Source organism: Lissotriton helveticus, chromosome 4_1 (genome assembly GCF_964261635.1).
Source record: "Lissotriton helveticus chromosome 4_1, aLisHel1.1, whole genome shotgun sequence".
NCBI classification, from domain to species: Eukaryota; Metazoa; Chordata; class Amphibia; order Caudata; family Salamandridae; genus Lissotriton; species Lissotriton helveticus.
Genome location: NC_136063.1, coordinates 497,775,305 through 497,801,706, shown reverse-complemented (window position 1 = coordinate 497,801,706; position 26,402 = coordinate 497,775,305). Strand labels below are relative to the sequence as shown.

Genomic DNA, 26,402 nt, shown 5'->3' with positions numbered 1-26,402 from the left:
TCTGCAGCATGTCTCTCTATGACAGTGCATTCTACGCCACTACTCTATGCCACTTCATTGTACCCTGCACCACTCCACTCTACCCTGCACCACTCTATTCTACGACAGTTCACGCTCCTCTGAAACAATCTACTATACACCACTGCACTCAGTGCTACTCTACTCCATGCTGCGCTACTCTACATCGCTCTATGCCACTGCGCTCTACGCCACTCTACTCTAAACCACTGCACTCTACCTAATGTACTCTACACAACGTTATTCAAAAGCAAGTAATTTTACGCCACTTTACTCTATGCCAACTACTATAGACCACTGCACTCTATGCCACTAATACTACCCTGCAACACTCTACACCACTTCACTATATGCAACAGCACACTAAGTCACTCTACACCATCCCACTCTCAGTGCCACTCTATTCTACTCTGCACCACTGTACTGTATACCACTGCTCTCTACAGCACTCTACTCTGCAACACTCTACTCTTCGCCACTGCAGTCTACACCAATGAACTCTACACCACTGCACTCCAAGACAGCATACTCTGCAAAACTGCACTCTCCACCACTGAACTTTACTCCACTGAACACTATGCCACTCTACACCATTGCGCTCTATGTCACTGCACTCTACACCCCTCTATTCTACTCTGCATCACTGTACGCCACTACTCTATACAGTTCTCTACAACACTCTACGACACTCTACTCTGCAAGACTGCACTCTCCGCCACTTAACTCTACACTACTCTGTACCACTGCACTCTACTCTGGACCACTCATCTCTATGCCAATGCACTCTATGCCACTACACCACTCTAATTTACTCTGCACCACAGCACTCCTTGCCAGTTCAATCTGTGCAACTCTACACCACAGCACCTTACACCACTCTACTCCTCTACACTCTATCCTGCGCCACTCCACTTTACTCTTCACCACTTTACTCTACTCTGAAACAATCTACTTTATGCCACTGCACTCTATGCCACTCTACACCACTCTACTCCACCCTGTGCCACTTTACACCACTGCAGTCTGTGCTGTGCCACTACACTCCTCTCAGTACCACTCTACTCCACTGCACTCTACACCATTGCAATCTGCACCACTTTACTCAAAAACAATGCACTCTAAGCCACAGCACTCTATGCCAAACTACTCTGCATCACAGTATTTTACGCCACTTTACTCTAGGACACACTGTACAATACTACACTCTAAAATGCTCTACTCCATTAAAATCTACTCCACTTCTGACACTTTACTCCACTCTATGCCACTTCACAACACTTTATTCCTCTCTATGCGACTCTATGACACTACTCCACGTCACTGCACTCTACGTGACTCTACGCCACTGCACTCTACACCACTCTACACCTCTGCACTCTATCCTCACCACTCCACTTTACCCTGCACCTCTTCACTCTACTCTGAAACAATCTACTCTATGCTACTGCACAGTACGCCACTCCACTCCACCCTACGCCACTCAACCAAGTGCCACTCAACTCTACGCTATTGTACCCTGCTCCACTGCAATCCACACTGTGCTACTCCACTCTCCTCTGCTCTGCACCACTCTACTGCATTGCACTCTATGCCAATGCACTCTACATCCCTTTACTCAAAACCAATGCACTCTATGTCAATCTACTCTGCACCACTGTTCTTTATGCCACTTCACTCTAGGCCACTCTACTACACTATACAATGCTCCACTCAGTGATACTCTCCAATAACATATACTCCACTCTGTGCCACTCCACAACTCTCTATTCCTCTCTATGACACTCTACGACACTACTCCTCTCTACGCCACTCAACACCACTCCACAACACTCTATGCAACTCCACTCTGACACTCTACTCAACTCTGACACTCTACTCAACTTTGACATTCTACTCCACTCAATTCTATGACACTCTATACTTGGCCACTCCCCTCTACACCACTTCATGACACGGCACTTCACTCCACTCTAATCAACTCAACTCTACTCGACACCACTCCATGCCACCACACAACTCTCTATACGACTCCATAACACCCCATTCTACTCAACTCCACCCCACTCTCCTTTATGCCACTACCTTTTGGCCATGCTGACCAGCTGCCAAACTGGTGTACAATAATGCTAAAACATATTGGCAAAGCCAATAGCTCTTGCATAGGGGAGGCCTGTTGGCTTTGCCAATGTTTGTTCTGATGTGTGGCTTTAAAGCTTATTTGATTTTTGAAACCAATATGTATTTAGTATTTTGAACTTTGTGTAGTTTGGGGGTTGCTAAACTAAATGTCAACGTTACGTACTCTTCTGTAAAAATGATATTCCAATTAAATTAGCATATTTGATCCTTTGGTAAGGCAGCTGTAATGTATGTACAGGCTGTGCATATTGTGTTAATTTCAAATTCCAGATTTAAACACGTGGGACAAGATCCTAGTTGGAAGGACAAGTTCCCTCCCCCACTTGCATCTTGAGCACAGCTTAAAAATAGCTATGTTGCAACATGACGTATGCGTGTTTTTCAAAAAGAAAAGTGTTTTTTGCAATTTAAAGCATCTGATTTAACATATGTTTAATACACAGTAACTCAACCGTCAACGTGAATTAAAAGGTTTTGCATGCCTGCTTAGTGTGTAAATCTCAAAGCATGCACCCTACTTGAATCCAAAATGATCTTCTTGTCTTAAAGAACAATTATTTGCAAGCAATTTCCACTGGTAACCGTTTAATAACAGCCTGTGTGCCAAGAACATATTTTAATTAACTCCTGTCAAATAGATACAATCTCCATTTTCACAGCATGTTGGTAAATAAGAATAAACACATGGAAAGATATTGGATTTTTATGATCTATACTTCAAAATTACCTTTGTGGAGTTGTCATATGATCTATGTAAAATGCTATCCAGCAGGGCCTAATCCATTCCCTGTAGCAGTGTGTGCTGTAGATCTTAGATAATCTGCATTGTTCACTCTCATTCATTGAGCACTGTAGCTAAGCACCCAGTGCTTAATTTGAGCCACTGGTTTCCTGGACTCTGCACCCCAACATAATTATTAACACTGACGCTTGTGACAGCCTGCCACAAGGTGGTGCTGTCTGGCTAATTTGGAGATGACAACAACATTTAATTATTAATTTAATACACATTAAATATAACTATTACCTGCCACTCAAGCTGTTCTTATAGCTTTGGGGGCCTGAAATAGTCAGAATTGTCACATTTATAGGGGTGTGATGGTTAGTAATTGTGTTGTTACTATCATTGGAAAATACAAGGGGATGATGGACGGAGGGCTGAAACTTTTCAGACACTCACCCCTAGTCACAGATCTGGGCTGAATCTATCATCGTCCTTTAGCTCACTTTACCACCCCAGTTCAGACCCAGCCATATGCCAATCAGTCTTGACCCTGTGCCTCATGAGAACAGTCCAGCCCGAACTGGAAACAGGCATCCTGAGACCGGTTTCCGGGTAACACTCCTCATCAGCCAGACTAGCTTGAATCCAGTGGCAAAGTGATCAAGGGACCCACGTCTGGGCATACCCTGCCAACTTAGGACGAACAAAGCAAACACAATGAGATGATGGACTTAACGCTGAAAGTTTTCAGACACTCACCCCCAGTCACAGATCTGGGTTGAATCCATCATTGTTCTTTAGCTCACTTTGCCACCCCAGTTCAGATCCAGCCATATGAAAATCAGTCTGACCCTGTGCCTCATGGGAACAGTCCAGCCCGAACTGCCACGCCAGGTCTTCCCTGGACCGGAAACAAGCATCATGGGACATCAAACATTCGCCCCCAGTCACAGATCTGGGTTAAATGCATCTTTTTTTTTTGCATGGCATGCCATTCCAGTTTAGATCCAGCCATATGCAAATCCAGCCATATGCAGATCACGCAATATGGTGCGGGCGCAGAGGCAAAGGATTTCCCTCATTTGCAGAGGGCACGTCCCTATGAAAATGAGGAAACACCCCCTGAAGGTAGCGCAGGCGCTTTGACAGAGCCAACGCTATTGGTATTACTGAAGGGGATGCATACGCGTCTGTGCCCCCTTCTGTAATACCAAAGTGCCCTGGGGGTTCGCAAAACGGTTGCAAACTCCTGGGGCACTTACTGTAATAAGGCCCTAGGACTCTTTAGCACAACCCTTCGACCAATCCCCAGGCCACTTAATGGATGCTCAGAAATCTGGCTATCACAAGACTACCAGTGATATGCAGATTTACCTACATTTGGCAGAAGTTCATCATGTAGAAAATTTGGGAGCAAAATAATTCAATTTTATTCAACAGATGAAAGAATGAAATCATGCATGTGGGCCAGGTTGACTCCTTATGACTCCCTCGCACCTGGTTTCATTGTTTTCTACCCCAATATAAAGGTTAGTGGTTTCCTTACCCTCCTGTTGCTTTCCCTAAACAATATCCTGATGCATGCTCTGGTGTCATTCCCATTGGCCAGCTCTGAGAGGGTCTCCTTAAGCAGACAAGTGACAAACAGTCAACAGCCCACGATTTCGCCACAAAGCATATTTTGGGCTAATTTGAGACTACTGTGTCACACCACTCCGTAGCATTCTTCATTGGTTTCCAATCGATGCAAGGTCAAAATACAAGACACTGCATAATCCACAAGCTCCTGAATGCCGACATCCTAAGCTACCTAGGTAAGGTCCTTATGCCTTACCATCTATTAATACACCTGAGTTCAACTTCCCAAATCCTACTTGTCATGCATTTACCTAGACTCAAAATGCTTAGCAGCAGATCTTCCCAAGCACATGGCTCTACCTTCTGAGACTGACTCTGTTGGAGCTGGCCCTTCTTGCAGGGTCATCCTCAAACTTTTTGCTTCTTCCTCCCGTATTTTTCCTGACCCGTGGCTGTTGGCAATAGGACTCTGCGCACTTTACCACTGCTGATCAGTGCTAAAGTGCATATGCTCTCTGTGTAAATTGTTATTCTGATTGAATATACATTTTTGGCATATTTGTATCACCATGAAGTCCCTAGTAAAGTGCACTGGGTGTGCCAGGGCTGGTGATGACAAATGCTACTAGTGGGCCTGCAGCACTGATTGTGCCACCCACAGGAGTAGCTCTAAAATGGTGTCTCAGGCCTGCCACTGCAGTGCCTATGGGCAGTTTAGAACTGCCATGTCCTCCTGGTCAGTGTCCCCACTGACCGGGTCTAACCCTTGCCTTTTCGTGCACATCAGTCACCCCTATGGTAGGCCCAAGGTACCCCCCTGGGCAGGGTGCAGTGTATGTGAAAGGTAGAGCATGTACTGGTGCAGGTAACATGTTCTGGTAGTGAATTACAGCCATTTTCGTTTTTCACTATTGTAAGGCTATCTTGCTCCATAGATTAACATGGGGGATGCTGGCTACAGTGGTTAACAGCATTTCTTCCCATAGGAACAAGATAGGACATAAGTATCTAGTATCCCTGAACTCAGAATTTAATAACACATCTTTTAGGAAAGATTGTTTTTAGATCCTGTGTTTGAGAACAGCACTTTTAGAAAGTTGCTGTTCTCTTGTCTGACCCTTCTGTGTGCCTGGGCCTGTTTGTGTATTGACTGTCTGGTTTGTGAGTGACAGGGGCTGGGGAATTCCCCAGCAGGATGGATGAGTCAGCACTAGGCTGAATGACTGCAGTTGCAACTGGAGTGGTGGGAGGAGTTAGCACCTGGGCTGAATAGGGCTGTGCCTGCCTTCCACAATGCTGGCTCCACCCCCCTGCTGGGCGGCTGAGGACCCTGCCCTCACTCTGAAAGGAAAGATGCAGCCAGCAAAACAAAGTGCTCAGGATCCACCCAGAACTGGTTCAGACCGGGCTCAGGGCCCACATGCACCAAGAGAACAAAGACTTTAGGGGTATAAGTACAGGACCCCTGACAACAGAAAATTAGATCATCCTGGAAATCAAGAAGGAACCTCTGCCAAGGAGAAAGCTGAAACTGAAGAAGGAAGATTGTCCTGCTGTTGCTCTGCTGGCCTGACCTGCTGCTTTGCTGCCAAGGAGAGGGGAAGGACTTTGCTGTGTGCTGTGTCCCCTGTCTTGAAGGAATCTCCAAGGGCCTGAGAAGAGCTGGCTCCCTGTTTTGAAGTCCCAGGAACAAAAGGACTTCACCACCAGCTTCCCTGAACTCTGCTGAGAGAGTTCTGTCCCTCCTAGAGTGCTTGATCCAGTTGTGGGGCCTCTGGAGGTTGTACCTGTGCTGGGAAGCTTGAAACAGAGCTTGAGTGACTTTGGAACTTGAAAAGTGTCGCATCGCTAGCTTGCGGAGCGCATCCCCGACAGTGCGAGAAGTTTCCCGCCGCTACGGAGGTCGAGATCGTCGCAGCGCCTGACGCCGCTGCCTGAGCCGTCGCATCCTTCGTTTGCGGGACGCACCAGACCGGTGCGGGAGAATCGAACATCGCTGCGAGTATCGTCGCAGAGCCTGTCGTCGCTGGGTGAGATCGCCGCACCGCTTGCTTGCGGGTCGCATCACGTCGCTGCGAGTGTCGTCGCAGAATCAACGCATCGAGGAGCTGCGAGAGAGAGGATCCCCGCTGGACCGCGCATCGTCGTCCCGGAGATCGTCGCAACCCCTACAAGATCGTCGAATCGTGCCTTTGCGAGAACAGACTTCCTACGGAACCTACGCACCGGAATCCATACAAGTGGCCTTCCTCCCCATACAGACCGGATTCGTCGCAACACGCCCGCTGCTGCAGCGGGGCTGTCGCATCGCCTCCCCAGGGTCTCAGGAGCAACGCATCGCTTGTTTTCCACCGCACCAGCTTCTGCTTTTGGAACTTTGTTGCAACTAAAAGGTACTGTGAGTAAACGTGACACAACTGTGAACTTTTCACGCATCGGTAGAGAATTCTATCGCAACCTAAAGAATTTTAACGCAACCTTAAGAACTCTTTTTGAAACCATCTTCTTGAACTGTGTATGTTGGATTTTTGTCGTTTTGGTCTTGTGTAGTTTAGATTAAAAATACCTGTATTTTTCTAAACCGTTGTGGAGTCAGTTTGTGGTGTTTTCACTGTGTTACTGTGAGTGTTGGTACAAATACTTTACGCATTGCCTCTGGTTAGCCTAGACTGCTCGCGCCAAGCTACCTAGAGGGTGAGCGAAGGTTATCTCAGAGGGTTATCTCCTTGCCCTGACTAGAAGCAAGGGTCCCTATTTGGACAGTGGTACCTACCTCTGCCAACTAGAGACCCCCAGATCTAACAGACTCCCTTTTCAGTTAAGACTTGAAGAGAATTTGGTACATTTCCAGAAAAATCGGATAGGCTAGAAACTTCAATCTGAACACCAAAGATGCAAACAGTATATCACCTATAATGTTTTTGTCTCTGCCCTTTAGCAAGCTAAGGGCCAGATGTAGGTCACCAAATACCGGTCGGTTATGGCCGAATTCGGCCGTTACCGACCGGTATTTGGTGATTGAGATGTAGGGGCCATTATTTTACAGAATCGGTAAATTTACTGAATCGGTAAATTTACCGATTCTGTAAAATACCGAATCGGTAATTTTACCGATTCGGTAAATTCATATGTAGGTGATACTCCTAAGAGTGTCACAGGCCCTTAAGAGTCTGTATTTTACCACCCAATCCTATTGGGTGGGAAAATACCGAATTCAGGTATGCATGCACATCTGTGCATGCACACCTGTGCAATGTGACACACAGACATGCCCTTAGGGCATGTATGTGTGCCACATGTCACACATGCCTGAACTTGGGGTGCTAGAGGGTGTCAAAGTGACACCCCTGCACCCTTGCAGGAATCGGTATTTACCGAATCGGTAAATACTGATTCGGTACTGCCCATTGATTCCTATGGACTTCAAGGCCCATAGGAATCAATGGGCAATACCGAATCCGTATTTACCGATTCGGTAAATACCGAATATTACCGATTCAGTAAATCAAAAATAAAATTTACCTACATCTCCCTCCTTCAAATTTACCGATTCATAAATACCGAATCGGTAAAATTCGGTATTTATGAGTCGGTAAATTGAAGTTACCTACATCTGGCCCTAAATGCCTAGGCCAGCCTTCTGGGTTTTCTATCAAACTGGCTAGAAAAGTGACTGCAGTCTTAATTTGAGCTGTGAGTGAACTACCACAAAACAAAAACAGTCTAATTCCTAATAAGGACAATGGTCTCTGGGACAAATCTGTAACTTACTTGGGCGCTTAAAATGACACCACAATGAAAAAGAAAAAAACAGATTAAGGGATCAGGCAGAAATTATCCCTTGGGAAACAATAAGAAGTCGCAATTTAATGAAGTCAGTAGGCTGTATTTGAGTGGGATCTAGGCACACTTCAAGGCTGAACAGGAAAGGAGCAACATGGGACACAGGCTGTTTGTTCACCTGGATCAAGAGAATTGGAGCTCGAGTGTTGCAGTCTAAGTGTGAAAGGCATTTAAGTCAGGTATTCAATAAAATAGAGGTGTGGCAAGTGGGCGGGACTAAGGGCAAGATGTGATCATACATAACGTTTGTACTAGTTGCAGCACATATTAAAGCACACGAGAAATGCGTTTATGTCAATAAACAGATTAAATCATTACACATAATGAAAGTGGTGACACTTTCACCGGAATGGTCGCTGCGCACTTGATTGACAGTGCAGGGTCTGTCTAGAGATCCTGTCATGTTAATCACAGCGTGACACAAGCCCTTTCAAACCCCTGCAGTTTGGGGACAAAATGAGCGCTGCAACTCCGCAAAAGGTGACTTCACGGTCGGTTCACTACAAGCTCCTCGGAAGCAGAGTGGCATCTGCCCTGCACAGGAGGAGAAACCTAACCTGCGCCTGCCGTGCCGTGGATCAGGGAACCAGTACTCTCCCTGGCTACAGAGACGTACCGGTACTGACGGGAAAAAAATTCGGAATTGCCAGTACACCGTACTGGTGAGTACCGGCCCATTTAAAGCACTGGAGTTCCTGTAATCTAAAGTACAAGCTGTTCTTGGTCTGCCGTGCCGTATAGCTCTTCCTTGATGTCAGCTAAGGTGATTTCCAATCTTCAACAAGAGCAGAATAGTGTTAATTGCATTGTTCACCCGTTGAAGTTATTCAACCGGTAATTTTTCACAAAGTATCTTGATAATTGCACAATGGCTACCATCTCCACGTTCTTTGCTGTGCAGGTTGTTCCTAGGATACGTCAGCAATTAACAAGGATCAGGGTCACGCACCCTCCTCACACGATGGCATGTCTGCTGTGTGGGGGTGCATTTATGAGGCATGGGTTAATCAGACGCGTGGACTGCATGTGTGAGTGGCCGAATATGGCAAGCTTGCGTGTTCCGGCATTGCCTGGCGTGTGTTGCAGTCAGAGTGTGAAAGGCATAAATAACGACCACCTGCTGGGCGGAAGGTAACCGTGGGTGGGTGGCAGATACATATGTGTTCATTCAGTGTGCCAGTTGTTCGTCGTGTTTGTGCACGCTCCATTTCCTGGTATTTTTAGAGGGTTGATGTGCGCTGCATTCAGACAACATCGCAATAAACATGTTTCCCTATGGATATTAGGAATTTGTTTTTCTGAACGTGAGCCATAGCGCTGATGCTTTCATTCGCCGCAGCGCTATACACACCATGAAAAGTATTGTTCAACCAGTCTTCATAGACATTCTTTAAACCCACACAGCTATTACAGCCTTTAAATGCTTATTAGATGTATTTAAATAAAAAAAAGACCCTGTACACTTTAAATAAACGACTTCCTAATGCCACACAGCAATACATTCGATGCCATTTGTATCAAGACATTGCGTTGTCGCTTAATCCGTTTCCTTTCAGCTGTAAATGTGAAGGGGGACTGACTTCACCACTATGTTGCATCTGATATAATTGCTCGAGGAACGCGCACCCCCCTCGTGTGATGTGAATGGACCTGCCCAGGCTTTTCCTGCGCGTTCGCCGGCTGCCTCCCCTCAGTGAGTATCCGCCTCACTGCCAGCCGGAGCTCCCTCCCTCCCTCTGCCTTTGCCTTTGTCTTCGCGTCCGAGGAGATCACTTCTTCGATAGCGCCGTCCCCGAGGCATGGCCACCTACAGGAGCCGGCGCAGACGCCCCAGATGTGAGTAACCTTTAAACCAGCGCCGTAAACGGGCCGCTCCAGGCACACGGGCAGGTGGTATGTTGGCTCATCGCTTAATATTAATGTATGTGCTACTTTGGTGCCTAGTAAATGGGAAGTGAGGGAAGGTGTGTCTTTTGTTCTTGATATATGCACCGCTAAGAGACTATATCATGAAAAACCCGCACACAAAAAAGCCTTCCTTTGTATTTGCAAGAATCCAATAAACTGCTGCTGTTAATGAAAGCCTGCAGGAAAGAAAGCATGTTTACCATTCACACCCCCTGCGCGCTCCTTGCACACACATGAGCTGCAAATGTCATCTTGCTGCAGACAAGAAGGGCATTTGCACCGTACATGTGCGCCCTGTGTAGGTTGAGCCTTCGGAAGCCGACGGAGCAGATATATAAGTTGTATAGTGTGTGATGCAATTGGATACTATGGACCTAACAGCATAGGTATGAATTCGTAAAGTGCCTGTGAGCTGTAAATGGCAATGCCTGGCCATCAAAGGCTTCTCACTGCTTGTGCGTGGCGAGTGGATGTGGCCACTGTTGACGTCATTTTATGTGGCAGCTATCGGTGACACTTGCTGTTGATCAAAGCCTATTTGTATTTGTATGCGGCATACCACAAGGCACGCAGAGCCACATAATGTACAGGTGTCTGTCCGGAATTAGAAATGTGCGAATTTGGAACGTGAGGCACACTCACAACCTCTGAGACGTCATATCCGCACTGCCGGCTACCACAGATAATGGTTTTTATGTGGTCTATGCGACGTAAATTCTATTGACTTCAAAACACCATTAAAATAACATAACTTACACGTAATGACGCAACCGTGCTAGGATTACATTACCACAAAATGTGCTTTTCTTTTCTTGTATGTGACCCATCCCAATGCCAACACTGGTGTCCTCGAATCGAAGTTTAAATGGATGTAAGGATCCCTTATAAGTGGCATGTTTCAGTGACACTAGACTGCTGTGCCCTGACCCTGGCCATATGCTCAAACTGTGCAAAGCACGAGGAACCAGGCATGACGTGCTAGATATCCCATCGCAATCAAATTGCACTGTTTGGCCCTGTCCGGCTTGAACGGGGCAGAAAGCGCCTTCTGTACCAGATCATAGCACTAAAGGTCAAGATGTCTATGCACGGACTGCGCAATGCTACTTGTGCATTTAGCCTTGCATGTTGTTTATCACATTTCGAATGATCATACACATTCCCTCGTGACTTGTGCAAAATATACACATGTGATATGTAAACGCATACCTGTCTGTGTTGTTCAGTATTCCTAGCTTATTTTCATTACCTCACATTTGCAATGCACACACCATGCAAGTCAAGGTTTAGTCAAATTGTGAAATAATTTCTTCACAGCATCTTCCCTGTACATACACAAGATCACCCGGCGTTAACTACAGAGATTGGGGCATGTCCCCACATTTTCTCACCACATATGACTGAATTATTCAGGTTTAAGTTAAGTCTGCACGTTGAGAGTGCATTCTTCAGGCTTTGTGAATACACACAATGTAATACTTTAGATGTCTGTCTAATGTGCACCACACAACTCTTTAGTCCTGTAACACTTTCCTTAGAACGATTATTTTTTTTAAATGTCAGTCAAAAGGTTTCTGCACATAATATCGTCATATGTCATGTAACCGAGCACCAGTCATGGACATGCCTTGAAGAGCTTTCTGATTTGGGCCATTAAACCTGCTAAAATTTACCCTGGAGCTCTTTTGGATCCTTGTGTTAGGTTCTCCGCGGTGCTTAAGTCATTCACATGTGTGCTTTGCGTAGAATCTTAATACGCTTCGCGAGCGCCAAGAATAAATAGGTGAATATAAATCTGGATATTGAATAGTTAAGGTTCAAACCCACTCAGAGAAGCTGTAAGGATGGGTTTACTGGATTGCAGATGTGAGATTAATGATATGGAGCAGTCAAATACAGCACCATTCTCTAAATCATGGGAGATGCAGACAACTGATGTCATTGTCAGTGGGGAGTCAGATGTGAAGATGAATGTTTGCAATAAACCAGAGGATTCCCTTCTTCCTGGATTGTTCATCTTGGTGAAGTAGGCTTTCATCTCCCACAAGGCTAATCTGTCCCTTATAAAATATAGGTGCTTTAAAGCAGCGAGCTGGAGAGTTATGTCGCAATAGTTCTCCAAACCGCAACTGACATCATCACGCAAACATTCTAGGGTGCCATCGCTGGGATTGTTAAGGATGCAGGACTTGGTGAAGAGAACTGAATTTCTCTCTTCACTTTGTGGCCGCTTTAAATTGTGTTGGTCAAATCATTAAAAAGGAAAAGTCTTTAAAAGGTATGTTATCAAGGAACAAGGATACGAAAAACATGAGACAACCAGTGCACGCGTGGAGGATGAGATACTTACAGACATTCTGAAGCAAGAAAAGAGGTAAACTTTGAAAGAGGAAATATGTTTATTCCAAATCCGGAGTCCATTTCAAACAGTTTTTCATGCTTTGTTCTTTTCAGTCCTTGTGAGCTTGAATGATACGACTATTGAAACTATCACCTACATAAATTAAAGTTATGGATATACAGCTATCGTAGTAGGAAGTCAGTATAATTTAGAAGAAAGAATGGGAAGCCAGAATGGATCTACTAGGCATAACTATTGTGATCAAACATGGAAGGGGTTTATTTTCTCCACTTGCGACTGACTGTGAGTATTAATGCCTGCCTTACACATTTTTTTAAAGTTATGACCCTCGTTTCACCTTGACGTCAAGAGTTTTTATTGTTGTTGTTGATATCCTACTCCATTGCTAACCAGAGACTCTATAGGAACATTGATCTTTTTCACACTTGGGGTGTAATTTCATTACTGTAGCTCCAGCATAATGTCTCTTTTGAGTCACTGCTTTGGTATATACTACACATCTATGGATTAATTCATGTTAACTGTGATGCCAGGCTATGCAAGCAGTACGTCATTCCAGTGAAATCAAATATTTTTTAATTCAATTAAAGTTTTACCAAAGATTGTCGTTCTTCCGCCTCATTTTTAAAAGTAGATTGGTGAAAATGTGCCTTAGCATTGTCTTACTGTCCTGATGATGACCCCCTTAGAATGATGGCATGAGGTGAAACATCAATAAACTGATATTCACAAATTCTCTATCTGAAAATGTTGCAAAAACATATTGCCTAATCGTTGGCTACTGATATACAAATAACTGGGTCATTTCTATTGTATTTACTCATACGGTGAACCACCATGTGATATATTTCGCTTACTTCTTATTGCCATTTGAAACTTTAGCTTTTGGAAATTAAATTGGCTTTCTACTCCCTCTACAGGCTCTGTACATATCAGCTAATTATGATGTATGTGGACAGCAACGCAAGATTACAAACCCTATAAATATTTGAAAGGGGAGCCTCATCTTTACGTTATATTCACCCACTCAGTTCCCATATGGAATATTACGCTTTCTTGTCATTTATAGGAGGCAAGCATTGAAAAGAAAGAGAAATCCAATAAATTGAAGAATAAAATGACTGCGTGGTAGCATGATCTCGCTGTACGTCCTCACACATGTACAGATGGGTCGTTCACCCATTTTCAGTTATATCACGCCGTCTATCGGACATACCCTAACTCAGTAACTCTATAAGTTAGTGAACAAGCTGCAGACAACACAGCTCAGAAACACATGGCAATGGGTGGTAAAAGAGCATGTTCCAGCCTCTTGAGTATCTGGCTGTGTCTCTGTAGAGGGGTACTAGGAGCATTCAGTACAAGGAAGGGGTGCATCCAGGGATACAGAGCACTTAGTTTGCAACATATGACCGATTAAGGCCCTCTAAACTGGTCTGAGGATGTTGTGATGACGTCATTTTGTTAGCATTGACATTGGGTGTATCCTCCTGTCCCAGTATTTCTCATTGGAATCTCTTTTTTACTCCTCCTCTTTGCATATCGGTTTACTGCTGCTTATCGCTCATGGGTTGGAGATTACATAAATTCCGGTTTTTGACGCAAGTGCTTGATAGATTTCCGTCTTAGAAGGTTGTTGGTTGTGATAAGAAAAGTGCTTTATTTTGTAAAATTTGATAATGTCTTAGCTTGCGTCACTTCAGTTATTCTTGTTTTTGTTTTTATGCGTTAAGTATTAAAATAGCAATAGCAAAAAGAAATATGAATGTGGTAAGCTGCCAAATTGCCAAAAGAGTTAATGCTCACCACACCCATCTGCTGTGATCTGAATGGAACATGCTTGAATACCAGCAGGGCAAACTTAGCCTTTCATCTGTTATTTGCAGACCCTACAAATGAAAAAAGTGTGTAATGAACTACTATTTAAAAGGCGAGTCGTTTCTAAAGGACCTTCTCTCCTTTCTGAACGAGTATTCATTTGCTGTATGGAAGTCCTCTACAGAGTTGTAAAATTATAGAAATTTGAGGGTATGGTTCAAAGATAAAGCAATTAAATTGTGTTGTATGTGTGAGTGAATATACAGTGTACAATGCTCCCTCCTGCACATGTGCAGTACACCCTAATGAAGTGGCTGGGGAACCTCCCACTCAGGGACAGGTTACAATGTTCCATCCTGCACATGTGCAGTACACCCTAATGAAGTGGCTGGTGAACCTCCCACTTGGTGACAGGTTACAATGTTCCCTCCTGCACATGTGCAGTACACCCTAATGAAGTGGCTGGTGAACCTCCCACTCAGTGACAGTGTATCATGCTCCCTCCTGCACATGCGCACTACACGCTAATGAAGTGGCACGTGAACCTCCTACTCAGTGACAGTGTGCAATGCTCCCTCCTGCACATGCGCACTACACGCTAATGAACTGGCGGGTGAACCTCCCACTAAGTGACAGTGTGCAATGCAACCTCCTGCACATGCGCACTACACGCTAATGAACTAGTGGGTGAACCTCCCACTCAGTGACAGTGTACAATGCTCCTTCCTGCACATGAACAGTACACTCTTATGAAGTTGTGAGTGAACCTCATGTGCACATAGATTACTTTTTCAATAACTAAGCGTAGGTAAAGTCTCGATGATGGCGTTACCATTTCTCCTTGACCAAATTACTGCTGTGACCCATCTTTCGGAATCTGCGGCCCCTGTCAATATCTAATAAAAAATATCCAATACATATTACTGAATGTAGTGTTCACGTTAATAGAATGATTCTGTTTTACTTGGTTAGACTTTGGACCAAAACTACTATTTATGCATTTAAGGTGCACATTTTTACTACTATTGGCGCTGCGCTTCACTCTGACCCTGGCATTGCCAGTGTCTTGTAAAATGGTTAATTGAAGGCATATGGGGCCGTATGTATCAAGCCTTTTTCCCGTTTGCAAACGGGCAGATTCTCAGAATCGGTCCATTTGCGAATTGGAAAAAGTCTTTTGGGATGTATCATCCCAAAAGGCCATCGCAAAATAAAAAAATTGAACAATTTGCGATTCCCTATTTTGAGAATGCAATTAAGGAATTGCAAATTGCGATTCCTTAAATGCAATTCTGGAAGCACCAGAAATTTGCTATTTGGCCTTAAGGAATTGCACATTACCACCAACTTCAAGTTGGTGGTAATTTGTAATTTTCTTTAAAAAAATCACTTTTTTGATTTTTTTAAAGTGCCATATGTCTCACATACATGCCCGTAGGACATATATGTGTGCAACATATGCACACATGCATATTTCAGGGGTGCAACAGGGTGTCCTTTTGGAACCCTTGCAACCTTGAAATTGCATTCTCAATTTGCGATTCTCTAATTGGTAATCGCAAATTGAGAATGTCTTCCCATTGATTCCTATGGGCCTCCTAGCCCATAGGAATGAATGGGAAGGTATTCCTTAATTGCGAATCTCGATTTGCGATTTACAAATAAGGAATATGTAGAATTCGCAAAATTTTTATCAAATCCTACATACATTGCATTTTGCGATTCACTAAAAATCGCAATTTGAGAATCGTAAAACTCTTTTTTGATACATATGGTCCCTAGTCCTTCATGCAATGGTTTATTTCAATCCTTGTCATTAATAAGGAACTGATGCACATTTCAAACAGTGTTAGGTTCTGTGTTTTGTTTTAAACAGAAGAAGCTGCTAAATTCTGCGAGGGTGAATGTCCCAGAGTGAATCATACAACTGAATGCCCCGGAAGGACATACTTGTGAAGATTGCTAAGTTTACCTGTGCTGTGGAGCAGGGCAGAACGTCTCATTCAGTGTTGTCGTAAAATAGCCCTTGCTTTTAAGTGTACCATAATGACCATCGCTGTAAAGTGGTTTCAAATGGTCTATACTTTGGAGTGCCCCAGACTGGTGCAGGCTTTGAAATGGATTTGAATTACCCAAATTACACATGCTGAGACGTGCCCCAGAATAGCAAATGCTAATGAGCATTGGCCCATTCTGTGAAATGTCCCTGAATGGCCCATGCTCTGAAGTGTGGAAGAATGATCCAGTGCAGTATACTGGCACAGAGACACCAACGCTGTGGCTTGCCCTGGAATGGCCCATGATGTGGATGTACCTGAATGACCTATGCTGCTAGTTGGTTAAGAATAACCCATAAGTTCAAGCGTCCCCAACAGACTCATGCTGAAGTGTCCAAGAATAACTGTGAGTGTGCCAGAATTATTCATGATGTGAAATATCCCAGAATGATGCATCTTGTATACTGTTAGAATGGCCCATTCTGTTTATTGCCGTACAAGGACCCATTCCGCCAAGTGTCCCAGAATGACCATGGCTGTGAAATGCACTAGAAAGACCCATGTTGGCAAATTTTCCATAATGAGCCATGCTGCGAATTGTTCATTAACGACCCATGCTAAGAAGTGTCCAAGAATGACACAATCTGTGAAGTGTCTGTGAATGACCTATGCATGGAAGTATCCGTCAATGACCCACGCTGTGAAGGGTCCGTGACTGACCCGTGCTGTGAATGGTCCATGAATGGCCCACTCTGTGAAGTGTCTGTGAATGACCCACGCCGTGAAGTGTTCATCATGACCCATGCTGTGAAGGGTCCATGAATGACCAACGCTATGAAGTGCCCGTGAATGGCCCACGCTGTGAAGGGTATGTGAATGGCCCACGCTGTGAAGGGTCTGTGAATGACCCACGCTGTGAATTGTCTGTGAATGACCCATGCTGTGAAGGGTCCATGAATGGTCCACGCTGTGAAGGGTCCGTCATTATCCACGCTGTGAAGGGTCCATGAAAGGCCCACGCTGCGAAGGGTCCATCATGACCCACGCTGTGAAGTGTCTGTGAATGACCCACGCTGTGAAGGGTCCACGAATGGCCCACGCTGTGAATTGTCTGTGAATGACCCACGCTGTGAAGGGTCCATCATGACCCACGCTGTGAATTGTCTGTGAATGACCCACGCTGCGAAGGGTCCATCATGACCCACGCTGTGAATTGTCTGTGAATGACCCATGCTGTGAAGGGTCCATGAACGGCCCACACTGTGAAGGGTCCATGAATGGCCCACGCTGTGAAGGGTCCGTGAATTGCCCACTCTGTGAAGGGTTCGTGAATGACCCAAGCTGTGAAGGGTCTGTGAATGACCCACGCTGTGAATTGTCTGTGAATGACCCACGCTGTGAAGGGTCCATGAATGGCCCACGCTGTGAAGGGTCCGTCATTATCCACGCTGTGAAGGGTCCATGAAAGGCCCACGCTGCGAAGGGTCCATCATGACCCACGCTGTGAAGTGTCTGTGAATGACCCACGCTGTGAAGGGTCCACGAATGGCCCACGCTGTGAAGGGTCCGTCATTATCCACGCTGTGAAGGGTCCATGAAAGGCCCACGCTGCGAAGGGTCCATCATGACCCACGCTGTGAATTGTCTGTGAATGACCCACGCTGTGAAGGGTCCATGAATGGCCCACGCTGTGAATTGTCTGTGAATGACCCACGCTGTGAAGGGTCCATCATGACCCACGCTGTGAAGTGTCTGTGAATGACCCACGCTGCGAAGGGTCCATGAATGGCCCACGCTGTGAAGGGTCCATCATGACCCACGCTGTGAAGTGTCTGTGAATGACCCACGCTGTGAAGGGTCCATGAATGGCACACGCTGTGAATTGTCTGTGAATGACCCATGCTGTGAAGGGTCCATCATGACCCACGCTGTGAATTGTCTGTGAATGACCCACGCTGCGAAGGGTCCATGAATGGCCCACGCTGTGAATTGTCTGTGAATGACCCACGCTGTGAAGGGTCCATCATGACCCACGCTGTGAAGTGTCTGTGAATGACCCACGCTGTGAAGGGTCCATGAATGGCCCACGCTGTGAAGGGTCCATCATGACCCACGCTGTGAAGTGTCTGTGAATGACCCACGCTGTGAAGGGTCCATGAATGGCCCACGCTGTGAATTGTCTGTGAATGACCCATGCTGTGAAGGGTCCATCATGACCCACGCTGTGAATTGTCTGTGAATGACCCACGCTGCGAAGGGTCCATCATGACCCACGCTGTGAATTGTCTGTGAATGACCCACGCTGTGAAGGGTCTATCATGACCCACGCTGTGAATTGTCTGTGAATGACCCACGCTGTGAAGGGTCCATGAATGGCCCACGCTGTGAAGGGTCCATCATGACCCACGCGGTGAAGTGTCTGTGAATGACCCACGCAGTGAAGGGTCCATGAATGGCCCACGCTGTGAAGTGTCTGTGAATGACGCACGCTGTGAAGGGTCCATCATGACCCATGCTGTGAAGTGTCTGTGAATGACCCACGCTGTGAAGGGTCCATGAATGGCCCACGCTGTGAAGGGTCCGTCATTATCCACGCTGTGAAGGGTCCATGAATGGCCCACGCTGCGAAGGGTCCATCATGACCCACGCTGCGAATTGTCTGTGAATGACCCACGCTGTGAAGGGTCCATGAATGGCCCACGCTGTGAATTGTCTGTGAATGACCCACGCTGTGAAGGGTCCATCATGACCCACGCTGTGAATTGTCTGTGAATGACCCACGCTGCGAAGGGTCCATCATGACCCACGCTGTGAATTGTCTGTGAATGACCCATGCTGTGAAGGGTCCATGAACGGCCCACACTGTGAAGGGTCCATGAATGGCCCACGCTGTGAAGGGTCCGTGAATTGCCCACTCTGTGAAGGGTTCGTGAATGACCCAAGCTGTGAAGGGTCTGTGAATGACCCACGCTGTGAAGGGTCTGTGAATGACCCACGCTGTGAATTGTCTGTGAATGACCCACGCTGTGAAGGGTCCATGAATGGCCCACGCTGTGAAGGGTCCGTCATTATCCACGCTGTGAAGGGTCCATGAAAGGCCCACGCTGCGAAGGGTCCATCATGACCCACGCTGTGAAGTGTCTGTGAATGACCCACGCTGTGAAGGGTCCACGAATGGCCCACGCTGTGAAGGGTCCGTCATTATCCACGCTGTGAAGGGTCCATGAAAGGCCCACGCTGCGAAGGGTCCATCATGACCCACGCTGTGAATTGTCTGTGAATGACCCACGCTGTGAAGGGTCCATGAATGGCCCACGCTGTGAATTGTCTGTGAATGACCCACGCTGTGAAGGGTCCATCATGACCCACGCTGTGAAGTGTCTATGAATGACCCACGCTGTGAAGGGTCCATGAATGGCCCACGCTGTGAAGGGTCCATCATGACCCACGCTGTGAAGTGTCTGTGAATGACCCACGCTGTGAAGGGTCCATGAATGGCCCACGCTGTGAAGGGTCCATCATGACCCACGCTGTGAAGTGTCTGTGAATGACCCACGCTGTGAAGGGTCCATGAATGGCCCACGCTGTGAATTGTCTGTGAATGACCCATGCTGTGAAGGGTCCATCATGACCCACGCTGTGAATTGTCTGTGAATGACCCACGCTGCGAAGGGTCCATCATGACCCACGCTGTGAATTGTCTGTGAATGACCCACGCTGTGAAGGGTCCATGAATGGCCCACGCTGTGAAGGGTCCATCATGACCCACGCTGTGAAGTGTCTGTGAATGACCCACGCTGTGAAGGGTCCATGAATGGCCCACGCTGTGAATTGTCTGTGAATGACCCACGCTGTGAATTGTCTGTGAATGACCCACGCTGCGAAGGGTCCATCATGACCCACGCTGTGAATTGTCTGTGAATGACCCACGCTGTGAAGGGTCCATGAATGGCCCACGCTGTGAAGTGTCTGTGAATGACGCACGCTGTGAAGGGTCCATCATGACCCACGCTGTGAAGTGTCTGTGAATGACCCACGCTGTGAAGGGTCCATGAATGGCCCACGCTGCGAAGGGTCCGTCATGACCCACGCTGCGAAGGGTCAATCATGACCCACGCTGCGTAGGGTCAGTCATGACTCACGCTGCGAAGGGTCAATCATGACCCACGCTGCGGAGGGTCCGTCATGACCCACGCTGTGAAGTGTCTGTGAATGACCCATGCTGTTAAGTGCACCAAAGTGACACAGGCTGCAAGTTAAACAGAATGGTCCATTCTGTGAAATGTCCTAAAATGACCTTTTTTGCTGATTTTCTAGAAATAACCTGTGTTGTGATGTGTCTGAGAATGCCCAATGATTTGAGGTGTTATGGAATGTACCATGCTGTGAAAGCTCATGAAACTACACATGTTCTACAGTGTCCCCAAAAGACCCATGCTTGGCAGTGTCCTAGAAGGACCCATCCATGCAGTATCCCAGAGCGATCCATGTTGTAGGGCCTCCAGTCGGATCCCCAACACAGTTGTGATTGAACTGCTTGCCCTAGGCAGGCTGTATATTCTTGCGTCACCCAGGCTCTCTTTTTACAAGGTTTGCCAATCAACAGTCTCATCTCAGTATTGAACCCATTGTTGCCCTGTCACTGAAAGGCGACTTTCACTGTGAAAGTAGATTAATTCTAGTAGGAGAAGTGCAGGATGAGATGGGTCAGTGAGTTGATCTTCTGCTGCTGAGGCTGGTGTGGGATCTGCAGGTTTCTCAACTGAATCCTGACAAGGTCTCGGCCTTTCTTACTTTGACATTGATTTAATGAGTGTCAGCTTCATTCTAAGAATTCTACATAAAAATGTTCGAAATTATACACTTTAATAAAAGTGCTATTTGAATGATAAATGATGATTATGATATGTATTATTTATCTTTTCTCTTTTTCCCCAATTTATTTGTCCTGGGCATCTGATGTATTGATTGCCTCTAGTGACTGTAGATGCTAAATAGGTCCCAGTTGTTTGTTTTTTGTTTAAAGTGATAACAGTTTTTAATACCCAATTTTCCATGAAAGCTGCTGTAGAACAGCAACCGTTGGAGCACAGTGCATCTGCCCAGTTGCAAAAACTACAGTTCTAGAGTGTAGCTGAGAAAGAATTGTTTCCTACTTACTCCTGAAACATTTGATATAATTTTAAGTTAAATGTGTTTTTCTAATCAGCTGGACATAAATCTACTGTGGGAAATTCCTCACACATTAAATCTGTAACTTTGATGGACATTTGAAAATCAGTTACACAGTGTTTATAAAATCCTGACTGAAAAGACCACTCAGGTAAAACGTTTTTTGTCTTTTAAACACTTTTCATTGAACAAGGCTCATCATACAACACAGTGCTGGAAGAGACATTGTGAGCGAGAGAGCATGGTACAGGTCAGAGCATGAAACATAGAATGGTTGGAAAACTCCCGACAGCCAACAATGGGTGATCAACTGGGCTTTTAGGGCCACAAATAATGCCTCTAGCACATCATCCCCCTATTGTAACCACTGTCCAGCCTGGGTACTTTATCCAACCGTGGCTGTACCCCCGTATTCCCGCCAGGGGCCCCACACCCTTTCCCACTTTCTGGAGCAACCTCTGCTTCAGTAAACTAATTCCTCTGCCCTCTGGCACTCGTCAACATTAGCGTTCCATTCAGCAGCAGTCGGGGGAGGGTCTCCCTCCAACGCCACTACGGTCACCATTGTCAGCCAGGTCTTGGTGTAGCGGGGCCAGGCCTCTTCTCCCTGCACCATTAATATCAGCCATTTGGCGTCCAGGGGCACCTATGCAGACATAAACCTGGAACCCTAGACATCACATTAGTCACCCCCGCCAGAACCACTGTATCACAGGACATTCCCACAATATATGGAACAAGGTGCCCTCCCTCGACTCCTATACATGCTCCAAAACTCACCCTACACAATCCCGCTGGAGTTCTTCAGTAAGATATACCATTAACCCCGGGTACTCCTGTGGAACGGGTGTACCTGGGGTTTTTATAGCACCGGCCTGCCCATCACAGATAGTGGCATGGTGTGCCAGTGTGCCAAGTTGTTGCGGAGTTTGTTGGGGAGCTAGATTACGTTGCACAACCAGCAGTTGGTCACGGGTTACAAAAATTCTAAGATACCTGAAGCCCTCCGTCACCAATGGTGCATCGCATCTGGGTGGAGCGTGAGGAGGCCCCGACAGAGGAAAACACACTTACTTGGCCCAATTCATTCTGTAGCTCGAAAAGCTATGGAAGAGAACACCAATTAACACCAATCACCCTTTTACCAGTTTGAGAATATAAAATATATCCTTACTAAACTCACCTGATTGCTTTCCAGGAGGCATGCACAATTCAATATGGACTCACCTCTCCTTCCTGTGTTTTGGAGGCTTCTATGTGCCAGATGATTTTTCAATGGCCTGGCCACCCAAGCCAAGATAGATAAAGAGACAGCGTGCTTAAAAATACTATTTCGCACCTATTCCGGATGGTTTTCCCCTCAAGCCTCCCTGGAGTTAGCCTCTACAGGAGACTTGGACCAAGTGATGCTTCAGGAGACGACGTTTTCTGTTGAAGAGCAGAGGGAAAACTTGGAGCATCGGAGCTGGTGTTTGGGAACAGGAGGGGTCTTTCCGCATCTAAGACATGGGTTCACTATTTGGGCAGATAGAACTCTGAGATAGCTTAGTTGTCAGAAAGCATATACGCAAGAATGGAAGTTCAGGAGGACTGGTTAAGTCTCTTTATCAATAAATGGCTGACTTACCCTTTAGAATGCCTTGCTTGAGGAGAGAATCAGTTTGGAACTAAAGAGGAGAGAGGCTATTTCCCTCTCTGTGACTGCAGAGAAGAGTTGCTACCTGCCTGCCTGTCTGTCTGTCCGAGTCACTTAATAGAGTTGTCTCCGTCGCTTTCTTGAACTACTTACTGCTTCAGGGCAGGCTAAGCCAAGTTCATACTGACACAAGACTAACAGGGTCAAGATCCTGCCAGCGCAGCTTTTTTTTAGGTTGGAACATTCCTAATGTTGCCGGAGGATGTAGGAAGACCCAAAGAGGATGGGATCTGTCTGTCTTGATGATTACCATTGGACCAGACAGAACTAGACAGTCTCTTGTGAATCGCAAAGGAAAGTTTTGGAACAACTCCTGCAGCAGAGAAGCATGGGCTGGAGCCTGTGGTGCCAGTCCTTAAGATGTCAAGACTGTTTTCAAGTTAGCTATACTATCAGCACTCAGGCAATACAATTGTGCCTTAGAAAAGTTTCACACCTGGATGACCAGGATGAACTGCCAAACCACCCCGAAAAAGACACTTAGAGGGCAGTATCATCCCTGTGGGTGAGCATTTTGGCAGAAGGAGGAAGTTGCAGCGGGACTGTTCTAGCCACGTACCCAACTTTGTAGAGGCCTTCTTGACTACATCTTCCAGGCCTACTCTACTGCAAAGCGTTAGATCTTGAGAAAAGTTTCTACGCTCAAAGAGAAAGGCTTTCAGTGTCCCACCGTAAACTTTTACAGGGCTCTGTTAACTCTTAGTTCAGCCACTACAGATGCTTTTGTGCAGCTAACCTCAAGACAGAGACTGGCGTTTTCACATTCATTCCCTTAGCCATAGGATTGCGGTGAACACCTTTCTCTACTGCTTTAATTTGAGGACGCCTATGTTTTCATTATCATTTTTAAACCCCAAATGTAATGTTCTTCAGGTTCGTGAAGTGTTTCTCAATTCACTTTATCTAGTTCACTGAATTGGCACAGACCTTCTATGTTCTTTATTTAACCCCTTAGCTGCGTCGGCTATTCCGCTGCAGCGCTAAGGGGGAGGCGGGGCTGCGCGGCGCTCTTGTACTCGTGACGGAACCGCTCCGTCAAGGCCCTCGGTGAGCTGTGCTTGTGACGGAACAGTTCCGTCACGGCCCCGCCCACTCATCAGAACGCTCAGCGCCACGCAGGCGCGGCGAGCGGGCCGTGACGGAACCGTTCCGTCACCAGCACAGCCCACCCGAGGCTCGTGACGGAACGGTTCTGTCACAAGCACGCAACGGGTAAATGTATGAATGCTTTGGCTAGTTGTTGTACATATACCACACTGCATACATTTTTAGGAAGACCTTGCTGCTTGTACCCGGCGACCAAAGGTTTTTCAGGGGATTCCTACAGAAATCACATTTTCTTTTTTTGTTCAGATTATTACACCATTTCGTGACGATAGGTGTGGCTCTAATAGAGATTACCTGTGGTTACGTGGTGTTCTTTGAGGGTCGCAAAACAACAGCAGCCTGCCAGGGAAGGGCATTATTGAACATTTTATAAAAACATTTAAATCAAAACTGCCTTTTAGTATGAGTCTCGAAAGGTTTTATTACTTATCAGAGAGTTCTCCAAGTGGCAAGCTACATGTGACCTTAGCTTGACTAAAGTCCACGGGATCACTCTTAGGACCAGGGTTTGGATTTCGTCCGTGTAACTGGGCATGTAGGCAGGATAATACCCTGTGCCCCAAGTCTCAATTCTTATGCAGTAGGTGCATCTACACTCGCAATAGTCAAATTTGCTTTCAAAACTATCAAATTTGAATTCCCAGATCCTGAATATGCAGCATTTCAGATTGGAATTTCAGTCTGCTGTTGACAACAGTCTTATGTTTAGGGCTGTGAGTGGGAATATTGTTGACCCCAAGGCAGAGAGAAGCACGGAGTTGCAATAAGGAATAATGTGGACAGCCAGGAAGATGAATCTTCATGAGTTAAGCATTTGGAATGCTCTTTCGCAGCTATTCACACACATATGTTTAGTTGTTGAAGGTCATGGAGTGCATCTATAAATAGGACTGAGGCGCACCAAACATGGGCTTTTATCCAGATGGAAAATGTTGTCTAAATCCGAAAAATGGTAAATGTACACATACATATTTATGAAATAATTACTCCTATGGAATATCTTCAGGAATAACCACACTGCAAAAGGAAGTAGGGATGTACGCCCCTCTGTTCTCCCCATTTTTCTGCGGCTGCTGCACCTCCGCCTTTCCCTTGTCTCCCCCAAGCCCTGCTCTTTGGGCTCCTGGCGACTTCCCTGAATGTGCAGCTGGAGCCGCAGTCTTACATGCAGAATTATGTCCAACTATTCCAACATGGCCGCCTGATATGTGCCTTGTGTGCAGTTGTAACATGCGCGTCTGTCAACCATCTTGAGATGCCCCACGTCTACCCTACTTTCAAGAACATTATCTCCAAGCTGTTGTCCTTGTGCTCCCTGCCTCGTGGCCCAAGACCACTGGAGGCTGCAAAAACAAGTAAACAGTGTTTTTATAAAGCCTCTCAGGTGATGTCCACTTGCATGCTGGTGTGCAACTCTGTGTGAGAGCATGTATGTATGTGTGTGTGTGTGTGCACGTGAAGGTAATCCCATATGTGTGTATGTGTGAGGGAGCTTGCTGGCTGCCTCTCGGTCCTGGCATTTTGGGGCCATCCATGGCATGATAGTGCCATCCCTTCTTACATTGGCATTTTGTTTGTAAATAGTATTAATTAGGTATGCCAAGCTTATGGACATGTGACTAGTAGGTAAACTGGAGACTTGATAGCCATGCCGAAATGCAATTAAGAATAAGAACAGCCATTGGTTTAGAAAGAAAAACTTATCGTTTTTGCCAGTGCTTGTTTATTCAAGCAGTCACTGAACAGAGACTTAAAATTATTTTACAGATTTTGAGGAAAGAATAGTGATTTGTACTCAGTCGAACTGTAGACGGTAGGATTTAGATGCAATTAGTCACCTGTGATAAATTCTTCAGGGAGCTGGTGACCTCGTTCTTATTAAAGGCATGGTTTTATTTCAGTGTTCCTGGATTATTACAATAAATTACATTAGTTTAATGAGCCTTCCCACTGTCATCTTAATAATAATAGTAATAATAGTTTATTACCGTATGATTCCATCTCCCATATTCCAACGTTCAGTATTATGGAGTGCATTTA

The 26,402-nt window shown here is 45.9% G+C and overlaps 1 protein-coding gene across 2 annotated transcripts in view; it reads left to right on the top strand.

Moving 5' to 3' along the window:
* RALYL (RALY RNA binding protein like) overlaps positions 1–26,402 on the top strand; it is a 1,751,515-nt gene that overhangs the window by 1,348,842 nt on the left and 376,271 nt on the right. Inside the window, exon 1 of one of the 2 annotated variants that reach the window (XM_078687095.1) lies at positions 10,025–10,138. The exons of the other annotated variant lie outside the window; for it this stretch is intronic. Within the exon in view, the coding sequence (XP_078543221.1) occupies positions 10,102–10,138 (37 nt within the window). The 5' untranslated portion in view covers positions 10,025–10,101. Of the gene's footprint in view, positions 1–10,024; positions 10,139–26,402 lie in introns of those variants that run through there. 2 annotated transcript variants of the gene reach the window in all.